Genomic DNA, 13,461 nt, shown 5'->3' on the forward strand with positions numbered 1-13,461 from the left:
CAGTGAAAAATGAGCCCATAGAGAGGACAAATGAGCAAAAAACCCCCAGATGTTGGGTGTGAGCTGGCCATTCTTCTCCAGGTTCTCCACCTCTGCAGAGGATTTCTGAATCTCTGTTAGAGAAACCGTTGAATTCTTGGTCTGATCCGTCCTTCTCGCTTGGTCCTGTAGTTCTAGGAAGACTCTTGGTGGCTTCAGACTGCTTCCATTTCACAATTATTGAGGCCACTGTGCTCCTGGGAAGTCACAGCTCTAGAAACGGTTTTATACCCTTGCTCTCACTGCAATTTAATCGCAGAGGTCTGCTGAGATTTCCCTGGATTTCATGGCTTGATCTTTATCCTGATGTGTACTGTGGGTTGGTGGACTTCTATATACACACATGAATGTTTATAAAAGGTGTCCAAGTCAATTCCATTTGTCACAGGTGGAGTCCAGTTAACTTTTAGACAAAACAGGAATAATTAAAGCAAATAAACTGACCAAGTGAACACATTCTGGAGCACTTTTGTAAAGGAGAGATTTCTTTGTTTCAGTGTATTTTTTAATACATTTGCAATACTTTCTAAAAACATATTTTCACTTAGTTATTATAAATTATTGCAAGTCAGCTGATGCTTTTAAAATTAAATTTATAACACGTAAAATGAACCTGAAGTAGAGAATACCATCTGAAGTGACTGAAACATGAGGAAACTCTGCACTTCTATGTGGGTTCTTGTCATATATGATCAATGATTAATTAAACCTGTTAAAGTAACGGGGCTTCTTGAAAAAAGATGCTCCTATTGAACATCTTTAATTCTGACAAAGACAAACAAAGAAATAGACAGACAAAATATTGAATGAGATAATTAAACAAGATACATGTCATTATGAAATTAAACAAAATTTTTCAAATACAAATATTAAAAATTACAGATAAAATATTTTCCATAATTAAACATTCAAAAAATACTTTTTAATAAACGTTTTTTAAAGTTTTATTGTATTAATTTTTTCCCCTTTGATTTAATTGCTTTTTGTTATGTAGTTTATTTCTTTAATCTTCTTTTTCTGTCAAGATTTTAACCCCAACCTTAAAAATGAAATAAACCCTTAAATCACAATGAAAATACTTCCGTTGTCATAATCATGAGTTAGTCAATTATTCAGTTTATCAATTCAACTTTATTTGTTTAGCACCTTTTACACAGATGACAAAACTAAACAAGCATTTTTTTTTTTTTTTTTCCTAGGTTTTTTTTTTTTTTTTGGCCTTTTTTGGCTTTTATTAGATAGAGACAGTGAAGAGGCAAACAGGAAAGTAAGGAGAAGAGTGGGGGTACGACATGCAGCAAAGGGCCGCGAGCGGGAATCGAACCCGGGCCGCTGCGTCGGGAACCAGCCCCTGTACATGGGTCGCCCTCTTAACCCGTTGAGCTATACGGGCGCCCCCGACACATCACCATTTTAAAGAAAGCGATCTGAAACCTCATGAGGAAATTTATGTTTCTATCAAGCTTCATGCAATTTGGTCAAGTCCATTCATCCATTATCTATACACTGTTTAATCCTCATTAGGGTCACAGGGGGCTGGAGTCTATCCCAGCTGACTGAGGGTGAAGACAGGAGACACCTGGACAGGTAACAGTCTATCACAGGCTCACCTGGACAGGTAACAGTCTATCACAGGCTCACCTGGACAGGTAACAGTCTATCACAGGTTCACCTGGACAGGTAACAGTCTATCACAGGTTCACCTGGACAGGTGACAGTCTATCACAGGTTCACCTGGACAGGTAACAGTCTATCACAGGTTCACCTGGACAGGTAACAGTCTATCACAGGTTCACCTGGACAGGTGACAGTCTATCACAGGTTCACCTGGACAGGTAACAGTCTATCACAGGGCTACACATAGAGACAAACAATCACACTCACATTCACACCTACGGACAGTTTAGAATCATCAGTTAACCTCAGCATGTTTCTGGACTGTGGGAGGAAGCTGGAGAACCTGGAGGAAACCCACACATGGACAGGGAGAACATGGAGACTCCATGCAGGAAGATCCCAGGAAGGCCGGGACGAGAACCTGGGATCTTCTAGCTGCAAGGAGAAAGTATGCTGCCCAATTCAGTCAAGTCATTTCTGTATAATCTTACTGACAGGGTAACAAACAAACAAATGACACTGAAATAAAGAAGCAAGTGGAACGATTTCATGGTACATGCGAGTGATTTTTTTTTTTTTTTTTTTTAAATGTAACGTTCTGTGAATGTTTTTCAAGCATTGTGGTTTGGTTTTAGCCTGTCGCAGGTAGTTCATGTTGGACGGGGGTCGGGGATGACTGTTGCCTACTATGTGTACAACTGTAGTGCTGCTAATTAGACATGTTTTAATTTGATAATGTCTATTTTCAACTGTTCAAGTTCTTCTTTTGATACTTGGATGGCATTTTTGCACATGAACCTGAACCTGCAGCCTCAGTGTGAGCAGTTAACTATTCGAATGATCATTGTACTCTTGCAGAGGTGGGATTTATCTGATTATGCTGAAAACAGCATAGACTATAAAAACTTGAAACTCCCTATCAGTCAGTTTGATCTGAAGAAGTTTCTTGAGTGAGAAGTCCAGCTGATTTCTACTGAAGCTCCTAGGATTACTATGACCTGGATGACTCCAGCACTTTATGACAAGTTTGCAGTGAAATGTTTTGGTGAATCATTTGAATAAACCTCAGAGAAACAACAGTAAGTTTACAAAAAAGCATCCTTACATCAGGCCCAAAATTATAAAAACAACCCTAAAGCTAAATACTGCATTCAACAGCCTGTTCCACTGCTTCCATCACTGTATCAAAGAGTGGATTTAACATCAAATTGAAGGGCTGGAAGCACAAACACATGCACAAATCAGATTATTGAGATGAGACTTTTGTCTGTTCAGACTGAAGCGGCAGAGTGTGTCAACAGCGTCCTCCTCTGAGGAAGTCTGTCTCCTGAAGAAACAAAGTTTGCACCTCGCTGCTCTGCAGGATCCATCTTCATTATGACCTCATGACTGTCGGCAAGAGGAGTGTGCAGTCATTTCCCAGAAAAGTGTGTATGCGGGGCTCTGTCATGGGATTGGTTTGTGCTGCGTGTTTTTCTCTCTCTCTCACACACACACACACACACACACACACACATGCATACAACGACACACACACACATACAACGACACACACACACACACACACACACACACACACACACACACACACACACACACACACACACACACACACACACACACACACACACACACACACACACACACACACACACACACACACACACACACACACACACACACACACACACACACACACACACACACACACCTGTGTAACTGCTGGCAGGGAAAAGCTTCCACTCTGGATGTCACAGCAACATGCCTGAGCACATTCGGTGCTTTAGAAATGCAAGAACTTACGCACATGCAAACATACTCATACATACATAACACAAACACATGCACAGTCACAATCACTTACACCTACACACAACAAAGCCCCATGGAGCCCTTGAAGACGTGCTAATCTGGGAGCACAATTACGAAAAGTTTGATGGGAGACAGAAGCAGTGAGAGTGAGAGAGAACTTTGTCATAACAACACAGAAATTAAAGGGGTTTAAAGTCATAGATACGAGGCTGATGTGTAAGTGCATGCAAATGGTGTTGTGAACCTCTGAGGACACAGAAAACGCAGGTCAAACCGACATGAAATGCTGAGATTAGGGCAGTAAAACAATATGCTTCACCAATCCACCAAATGTTACTGCTGAGTGTGTATTCTGGCAGTAAACAGTCCACAGCAGATGGACAAACCAAGCGTCTTTCTGCCCTGGTAATGCCCCCAGAGCCTTTGTCTTCTCTCTGTTACTCTTCTCTTGCAAGTCTCTGGCTGGGCGGAGCCTATCATCATCTAACCTGGTACACCTGGCCAGCATACCTGGCTACCCAGAGCTCTCTTCTCTGCTCCTCACATCCAGCCACCCATGCCTTCCTCTGTTGTACTTTGGTTTGCTTTACTCTGACAACATGCAGCACACATTAACCATTACCACACCTCATTATCATGTTTTCCTTAATAAATAATCTTTAGCTGCAGTTAAACCCTCTGTGCATGAGCCAGTCATAACAGTCCAAATGTGTATAAGACAATAGCAGATATCTGCAGAGATAACAAACTTCAAACTCAGTGAGAAGAGGCAGCTCAGGGGTGACTTCCTCATTTCTGCAACTGTGAACTACAGTAACAAAATGAAAATGTTGACTCATTAAGCAAAAATTCAAATTACACTCAGTCGTGACCCTGATGGAGGGAATAAAGAAAGGATTATCCTCACTTACACTGAATGTTGTAGATGAGCACACAGTCCAGTCTAGCAGCTCTGCCATAAATGCTTTTATGAAGCTTTTATGAAGCTTATTTACATATTTAAATAGGTGATAATTCTGCTTTGTCTTTACTATTGAGGTCGCATTGAAGTCGTAAATCAAAAATCTGAAAAACCAGCTTCAGAAAGTATTTTTTGCACACAATTTTGTGTTGTGGATTCAATTTAAAGAGATAAAACTGACCTTTTGCTCATCAATCTACACTCAGTCATCCATAGTGACAAAATGAAAGCATGCATTAAAATATCTTTTGCAAATTAATTAAAAATTAAAGACGGAAATGCAGTTCAGGAGGGGAATCCGGAGACTGCAGGGGGTAAGCTGGGCTGGGGAAACCGAGCAGCTGGGTCAGCGATCTAGACAGGGAAAACAGGATTGGTAGGAGAACTTCTCAGAAACAGAGACATGCAAAGAGGCTAGAATAAACTGACTGCGTGAGCAGAGTTTATGATCTGGCAGGGAGTGGAGTGTGAGACCAGCTTTTATGGAGAAGATGATCATCAGCTGTCCTCCTCCACAGCTGCCCACAGTTCTGAGGATGGAGATGATTAGAGATGAGCGGCAGCTGTGGAGAACAGCTCCACCAGGCATCAGAGGGAGGAAGAGAGGGAGGGAGGACAGAAAGGAGGGAGGACAGAAAGGAGGGAGGGCAGAAAGGAGGGAGGGCAGAAAGGAGGGAGGACAGAAAGGAGGGAGAGCAGAAAGGAGGGAGGGCAGAAAGGAGGGAGAGCAGAAAGGAGGGAGAGCAGAAAGGAGGGAGGACAGAAAGGAGGGAGAGCAGAAAGGAGGGAGAGCAGAAAGGAGGGAGGACAGAAAGGAGGGAGAGCAGAAAGGAGGGAGGACAGAAAGGAGGGAGGACAGAAAGGAGGGAGGACAGAAAGGAGGGAGGGCAGAAAGGAGGGAGAGCAGAAAGGAGGGAGGGCAGAAAGGAGGGAGGACAGAAAGGAGGGAGGACAGAAAGGAGGGAGAGCAGAAAGGAGGGAGGGCAGAAAGGAGGGAGAGCAGAAAGGAGGGAGAGCAGAAAGGAGGGAGGACAGAAAGGAGGGAGAGCAGAAAGGAGGGAGAGCAGAAAGGAGGGAGGACAGAAAGGAGGGAGAGCAGAAAGGAGGGAGGACAGAAAGGAGGGAGGACAGAAAGGAGGGAGGACAGAAAGGAGGGAGGGCAGAAAGGAGGGAGAGCAGAAAGGAGGGAGGGCAGAAAGGAGGGAGGACAGAAAGGAGGGAGGACAGAAAGGAGGGAGAGCAGAAAGGAGGGAGGGCAGAAAGGAGGGAGAGCAGAAAGGAGGGAGAGCAGAAAGGAGGGAGGACAGAAAGGAGGGAGAGCAGAAAGGAGGGAGGACAGAAAGGAGGGAGAGCAGAAAGGAGGGAGAGCAGAAAGGAGGGAGAGCAGAAAGGAGGGAGGACAGAAAGGAGGGAGAGCAGAAAGGAGGGAGGACAGAAAGGAGGGAGAGCAGAAAGGAGGGAGAGCAGAAAGGAGGGAGGACAGAAAGGAGGGAGGACAGAAAGGAGGGAGAGCAGAAAGGAGGGAGGACAGAAAGGAGGGAGAGCAGAAAGGAGGGAGGACAGAAAGGAGGGAGGGCAGAAAGGAGGGAGGACAGAAAGGAGGGAGAGCAGAAAGGAGGGAGGACAGAAAGGAGGGAGGGCAGAAAGGAGGGAGGACAGAAAGGAGGGAGGACAGAAAGGAGGGAGGGCAGAAAGGAGGGAGGGCAGAAAGGAGGGAGAGCAGAAAGGAGGGAGAGCAGAAAGGAGGGAGGGCAGAAAGGAGGGAGGGCAGAAAGGAGGGAGGGCAGAAAGGAGGGAGGGCAGAAAGGAGGGAGGACAGAAAGGAGGGAGGACAGAAAGGAGGGAGAGCAGAAAGGAGGGAGGGCAGAAAGGAGGGAGAGCAGAAAGGAGGGAGGGCAGAAAGGAGGGAGGACAGAAAGGAGGGAGGACAGAAAGGAGGGAGGGCAGAAAGGAGGGAGAGCAGAAAGGAGGGAGAGCAGAAAGGAGGGAGAGCAGAAAGGAGGGAGGACAGAAAGGAGGGAGAGCAGAAAGGAGGGAGGGCAGAAAGGAGGGAGAGCAGAAAGGAGGGAGGGCAGAAAGGAGGGAGGACAGAAAGGAGGGAGGACAGAAAGGAGGGAGGGCAGAAAGGAGGGAGAGCAGAAAGGAGGGAGAGCAGAAAGGAGGGAGGGCAGAAAGGAGGGAGAGCAGAAAGGAGGGAGAGCAGAAAGGAGGGAGAGCAGAAAGGAGGGAGGGCAGAAAGGAGGGAGGGCAGAAAGGAGGGAGGGCAGAAAGGAGGGAGAGCAGAAAGGAGGGAGGGCAGAAAGGAGGGAGGGCAGAAAGGAGGGAGGGCAGAAAGGAGGGAGAGCAGAAAGGAGGGAGGACAGAAAGGAGGGAGGACAGAAAGGAGGGAGGGCAGAAAGGAGGGAGGGCAGAAAGGAGGGAGAGCAGAAAGGAGGGAGAGCAGAAAGGAGGGAGGGCAGAAAGGAGGGAGGGCAGAAAGGAGGGAGAGCAGAAAGGAGGGAGGGCAGAAAGGAGGGAGGGCAGAAAGGAGGGAGGGCAGAAAGGAGGGAGGACAGAAAGGAGGGAGGACAGAAAGGAGGGAGAGCAGAAAGGAGGGAGGGCAGAAAGGAGGGAGAGCAGAAAGGAGGGAGGACAGAAAGGAGGGAGGACAGAAAGGAGGGAGGGCAGAAAGGAGGGAGAGCAGAAAGGAGGGAGGGCAGAAAGGAGGGAGGGCAGAAAGGAGGGAGGGCAGAAAGGAGGGAGGGCAGAAAGGAGGGAGGGCAGAAAGGAGGGAGGACAGAAAGGAGGGAGGGCAGAAAGGAGGGAGAGCAGAAAGGAGGGAGGGCAGAAAGGAGGGAGAGCAGAAAGGAGGGAGAGCAGAAAGGAGGGAGAGCAGAAAGGAGGGAGAGCAGAAAGGAGGGAGGGCAGAAAGGAGGGAGAGCAGAAAGGAGGGAGAGCAGAAAGGAGGGAGAGCAGAAAGGAGGGAGAGCAGAAAGGAGGGAGGGCAGAAAGGAGGGAGAGCAGAAAGGAGGGAGAGCAGAAAGGAGGGAGGGCAGAAAGGAGGGAGGGCAGAAAGGAGGGAGGACAGAAAGGAGGGAGAGCAGAAAGGAGGGAGGACAGAAAGGGAAGTCTGCAGCTTAGAAATCATGTAGTACTCCCCCAAATGACACCATTTATTAAACTGTAAGAATACAAAGAATCATCACATATTCAGCTTTTTTTTTTAGCCAATTATGTGTGCTGTTCTGTTGGGATAATGACCCAAACAGAGATTAAAATTGTGACTTTTTAATCAACATTAAATGAGGTTTTTTTTTCCTCACCTGATTCTGGAAAAAATCTACACACTCATACAACTGAGAAGCCGTCAGTGACTCAACAGTGACCAACAGCCACCTGACAACAGCTTAGTGTGAACTGCAGGCTGAGAATCAAACAAAATAGTTTGGTAGAGCTCAAGACATTTCTTAGTTCTCTCTGCTTCTAGTCACGATTGTGCTGTTTACATTCAGGTTCAGGAGTTTATATTGCAGTGAAAAATGAGCCCATAGAGAGGACAAATGAGCAAAAAACCCCCAGATGTTGGGTGTGAGCTGGCCATTCTTCTCCAGGTTCTCCACCTCTGCAGAGGATTTCTGAATCTCTGTTAGAGAAACCGTTGAATTCTTGGTCTGATCCGTCCTTCTCGCTTGGTCCTGTAGTTCTAGGAAGACTCTTGGTGGCTTCAGACTGCTTCCATTTCACAATTATTGAGGCCACTGTGCTCCTGGGAAGTCACAGCTCTAGAAACGGTTTTATACCCTTGCTCTCACTGCAATTTAATCGCAGAGGTCTGCTGAGATTTCCCTGGATTTCATGGCTTGATCTTTATCCTGATGTGTACTGTGGGTTGGTGGACTTCTATATACACACATGAATGTTTATAAAAGGTGTCCAAGTCAATTCCATTTGTCACAGGTGGAGTCCAGTTAACTTTTAGACAAAACAGGAATAATTAAAGCAAATAAACTGACCAAGTGAACACATTCTGGAGCACTTTTGTAAAGGAGAGATTTCTTTGTTTCAGTGTATTTTTTAATACATTTGCAATACTTTCTAAAAACATATTTTCACTTAGTTATTATAAATTATTGCAAGTCAGCTGATGCTTTTAAAATTAAATTTATAACACGTAAAATGAACCTGAAGTAGAGAATACCATCTGAAGTGACTGAAACATGAGGAAACTCTGCACTTCTATGTGGGTTCTTGTCATATATGATCAATGATTAATTAAACCTGTTAAAGTAACGGGGCTTCTTGAAAAAAGATGCTCCTATTGAACATCTTTAATTCTGACAAAGACAAACAAAGAAATAGACAGACAAAATATTGAATGAGATAATTAAACAAGATACATGTCATTATGAAATTAAACAAAATTTTTCAAATACAAATATTAAAAATTACAGATAAAATATTTTCCATAATTAAACATTCAAAAAATACTTTTTAATAAACGTTTTTTAAAGTTTTATTGTATTAATTTTTTCCCCTTTGATTTAATTGCTTTTTGTTATGTAGTTTATTTCTTTAATCTTCTTTTTCTGTCAAGATTTTAACCCCAACCTTAAAAATGAAATAAACCCTTAAATCACAATGAAAATACTTCCGTTGTCATAATCATGAGTTAGTCAATTATTCAGTTTATCAATTCAACTTTATTTGTTTAGCACCTTTTACACAGATGACAAAACTAAACAAGCAAAGAGAAAAAAAACTACACCATTTGAATTTGGGTGAAGTAACCCTTTAAAAAGTGGCTATTTGTTCTCTTTCATTTTCCCCTGATGTCTTTATATCTCCTCTCCTCTGCCATGACAGCCTCGGGGTTAGACTTATAAAACATTAAACTGCTGCTTTTTGTTGTCAGCTGCTTCGGTGCGCCAGCAAATAACTTCCCCCCCAGGAAACCAAACGTCACTGGAACCTTTTAAAGGTTGCTAATTCAGCCACCTGAGGGGAGGTGGAGGTAATGCTACAGTTTAGGATTCTTCTCTTTGTCCTCCTCACACTTTCCACCTCCTCCTTTGCCACCCTCCACATGTGTTGGCTGCTGGCACCATCATGTGGTCACAAAAGTCCTCAACAAAAGTTCCATTCAGCCCTTTATTTTATTTTAACAGTTTGTAGAAATTGCAAATAATTATAAAATATATATTCTCTTCATTTAATAACTGTAAACTTTACTCATCACAGAGTCTCTTAGTGGGAGTGTGTGCATGTGTGTGCGTGTGTGTGCGTGTGTGTGCGTGTGTGTGTGTGTGTGTGTGTGCATGAAAACATATATATTCATTCAAAGTGTGGATCACGTGTGCATCAGTCTGTGGGTTCTGACTCTGCTCCGTCCTTTTTGATGGGAAATTCCAGCGATGTCCTGAAGCGAATGGGCACCTGGCGGTCCTCGCTGATTGGCTGCTGGGCCATGGGGGCGTGAATGCGTAGCTGTCCGTCATCCATGAGGGAGCAGGAGAGGCCGGACAGGTCCAGGTGAGCAGGCAGGTCGATCTTCTGAGCGAAGCCCATCTGAGAGGACGCCGAGGAGCAGAAGGAGGCGCTGGAGGAGGCCGAGGAGCAGGACTGGCTCTCCTCTGCTCCGGCCTGCTTCATGGCCACCACCGCCAGGCTCCGCCCCTCCAGCTTCACGGTGATGTCACCTGGGGCGTAGCCGCGGGCATCTAAGGTCACCAGGAGGTCGCTGTTGGTTTTGGGGACCTGCTGGGCGTCCTTGTGCAACTCTGTGCTGCAGATCTCTCTCTCCTGCTCCTTTTCGTCGGTCAGCCTGAAAGAGAATCAGTTGCGTGGATCAGAATCAGAGTCATCATGTCTTCTCACCCCAACTATTATGGTGCTTTTCCACTAGCACCTACTCGACTCGACTCAACTGGGTTTAGGTCATTTTCCATTACAACTGAGTACCAGCTTATCATGGGTGGAGTCGTCATAGCATGGCGGCCCGGAAGTCCCTTACCGTCATTTGTGTGCGACACAAACACAACACAACAATGCAGGACATGGAGGCGATGGTACACCTGCTGCTCGGTCTATGGCTTTTTGTCAGATTCAAAGCAAAAGATAAGAGTCAGAGAAAACACCATCACTGTTGCCAGTTTTTCTTTTTAAAATGGCAGGTTTGGTTTTCATGAAGGAGTCGTTATCTTGTGTCGTCACTTCCTGTCCAATCAGTGGCCTGCACTCTGTAGACGTCACATTATCGGCTCGACTCAGCTCGCTTGGAACCCCGGCCGAGTAGGAGCTAAAATACTACCTGGTACCAGGTACTAGTCCTAATGGAAAACCTCACAAACCCAGTAGAGTCAAGCTGAGTCGAAACGAGTAGGTGCTAGTGGAAAAGCACCTCATTAGGACCTAGTACCTGGTAACAGGTACTACATTCTAAGGAGGCGCTTGTCCACTAGCACCTACTCGTTTCGTCTGAACACACACTAGACCAGGTGTGTTTGCTACTGAGACACTCGGCTACCGTACGTACCTGGCCAGCGTTGAGGAAATGAGGGGCAGCGGTCTGAGTTTGAGCAGCTGGGGCCCATCGTGGAGCTCCCTCAGGAGGCTGTCGGCCAGCTTTACTCTCCGGCTGAAGAAGTCTTGCTGCAGAGAGGAAAGAGCGTCATGACGCAGAGGCCACAGCAGCTGCTCTTGGCTGAAGAAAGGGTCATCGCCGAACAGGCTGGTCAAAGCTGCATGCTGGGACATCATGTCAGCGCCGGAAATCAGGTCCCGACAAACAACCTGGCTGGGGATTTCTTGATTGCAGATCCTGACTTGAGAACTCAAAGTTCCCTGGGTTTCTTGTGTGTTGTGGGTCTTCCCTTGGACACCGGTCCTCTTTATACTTAGCTGCTCCCCTACAACCCTCCCACCACGCTATTTACGCCCCATGAGCTCACAGCTGTTTGTTAGCATGTGCCAGCGAGGTCAGGAATGCCCTGCCACTCATCAGAAAGCTAAAGACAGCTCATGGTCATATCCTGTTTGTGTTTGTGGCCGTGTTCACACTGCAGCTGCAAATCAGTCGTTTCATTCCGAATATGTGATGCAGATAAAGATAAAGTGTGCTGCAGTCTGAGAGTCAGACAGCTGGAATAACTGATGAGCTGGATCAAGAAAAGCATCCTTCTATTAAATACAGGCTGTTTATTGAAGCAAACACCAGATTTTAAATGTTTGTCTGGAGTTTCATTTGATTCTATTATTAAACTTGACTTGAACTGAGCTTTTTATGTCAAATTTTAAATAAATTACTTTACATTCTAGTGAACCTCAGGTCAGAACAGAAGAAGAACATAATGGTTCCAATAGGAAACAAATCCAAAACAATCACTTGCTAAAAATGGTATTTTTGATCACAAGTTAATATTCAAGTTAAAACTAGTGCCATGGAGGTCTCTGAGCTTCTTGAAGAACTTCCAGTAAGACAATAAAATACAAATACTGTGAGTTTTTAGAATTTTAAATGAACGACCACAGAGTAGAGCCGGATGAACCTCAACCTTCTGAACTCCTAGCAGTTTCTGGGTATTTTTTAAAATTCTTTTTCTCACTGGGAGCTTATTTTTTACAACAATATAAAGTCCTGCATCTCCATGGAAACAAAACAACCATGACGAGAGGCAGACAGAAGTCAAAAGTGACTTCTGTGTAAAAAGTTATAAAACTATGAATCATAAAAAAACATTAGGACTATAGTGGCCACTTCCAAGCTGCTGTTCTGCAAATCTAAAATCCAGATTTTATCAACATGAAGTCATCTGACAAATTCCCCAGACACATAGACACAGAGTTAAAGATGCCTTCTGTGCTGAGAATTCACCCATTATTTCTAAGAAAGCCTTGGAGTCTGGCCAGTCTTTTCTTCAGGAGGAAATGACATCATGTGGAGCAGGTCATGTGATCTGGAATTAACACACTTCCTAGAGAGGTGTTTTTGTAATGGGGAAATTAGTGGAAAGTGATTTCTGGGACACAGATGCAACTTGTTATTTTCCATATAAAATTTGATAAATTGCCAAAAAAGAAATATCTGTCATGATTATCTCAACTTAATAAAAAGAACACAATCCAAACTATTTATGAATCAGCTCATTTTATTATTGTTTAGCTCATTAGAAGGTGGTTGGGATTGAATTCAGACGGTTATTTAGTTGACATTTAAGAGATATCAAGTATTTTTTTTAATAATAAGTGATTGTTTCCATAATAAATAATTATGGAATTTGTAAAGACATGATCATAATGAACATAAAAATGTGACTTTCTTTACTTTTAATAAAAATGTATGCAAGATATATCTCATGGACTTCAAAAGTCCCTCAATTCTATATTGACCCATATCACACAGTCGTGCCTTTTGTTTCTATGCTGTATACTATGAATATTTTCTTTGATCAGACATAAACTGAGAGCCAAGAATTGACTTGAGCAGCTGTTTTAAAGTGCAGACCCACAGTGCAAACAGAGCTGGTCTAGTCTCAGGTTTCAAGGCTTCATGGCTGCTTCTCTGAGGGATGAGCTCAGAGCTCCAACATTTCCCCACCGTCTGTCTGCATGTGTGTGTGAGGCTGGATGCCAGCATTACAAGAAGCCTGTGTCATATCTATTTGTGGTCTTCAAGGCATCAAACTGTAAAACTGCCTCCACATCATTGGCTCAAGCGTCGAACTCGCTCTCGTGTGATTGGTTGAATAAATAGCTGACCTCATTGTGGAATTTCCCACCTCTGAGAAACAAATGACATCAGTTCATCTTCAGTTACGTTTGTTGTTGTTGATATTTTCATTTTAATCACTTCCCGTCAATAGTGTCACCGTTAAATAACTCCTGTGAGATGCATTCAGTTTTTGTGGAGTCACTGAGGTGTTGAGTCAGTTCATTTTTAGTCATCTGGTTTTGGCTGTAATGGACTGTAACAGATGTAGAGTGAAGATGGACAGATCAAGACGTCACCAGACTGAAGAAAAGACAGAAAGTCAGTTTTGAGTCATCAGTAGGGCTAC

General features: G+C 44.4%; 1 protein-coding gene across 1 annotated transcript; it reads right to left on the reverse strand.

Moving 5' to 3' along the window:
- Nucleotides 1-9,542: 9,542 nt before the first annotated feature.
- On the reverse strand, nucleotides 9,543-11,281 carry hspb9 (heat shock protein, alpha-crystallin-related, 9). Its single transcript, XM_055004901.1, has 2 exons — nucleotides 10,941-11,281; nucleotides 9,543-10,229 (listed from the first exon to the last, which is right to left on the reverse strand). The coding sequence occupies exons 1-2, from the start codon at nucleotides 11,162-11,164 to the stop codon at nucleotides 9,767-9,769; spliced, it is 687 nt and encodes a 228-aa protein (XP_054860876.1). The 5' UTR covers nucleotides 11,165-11,281; the 3' UTR covers nucleotides 9,543-9,766.
- Between the last annotated feature and the right edge of the window lie 2,180 nt (nucleotides 11,282-13,461).

Source organism: Amphiprion ocellaris, chromosome 19 (assembly GCF_022539595.1).
Source record: "Amphiprion ocellaris isolate individual 3 ecotype Okinawa chromosome 19, ASM2253959v1, whole genome shotgun sequence".
Classification (NCBI taxonomy): Eukaryota; Metazoa; Chordata; class Actinopteri; family Pomacentridae; genus Amphiprion; species Amphiprion ocellaris.

Bases quoted from the DNA above. Each gene is read 5' to 3' on its own strand.
- hspb9 (XM_055004901.1), bottom strand. From the start codon at position 11,164: ATGATGTCCCAGCATGCAGCTTTGACCAGCCTGTTCGGCGATGACCCT. The intron at 10,230-10,940 runs GTACGTACGGTA...ATTCTCTTTCAG, and splicing joins ATTTCCTCAACGCTGGCCAG to GCTGACCGACGAAAAGGAGC.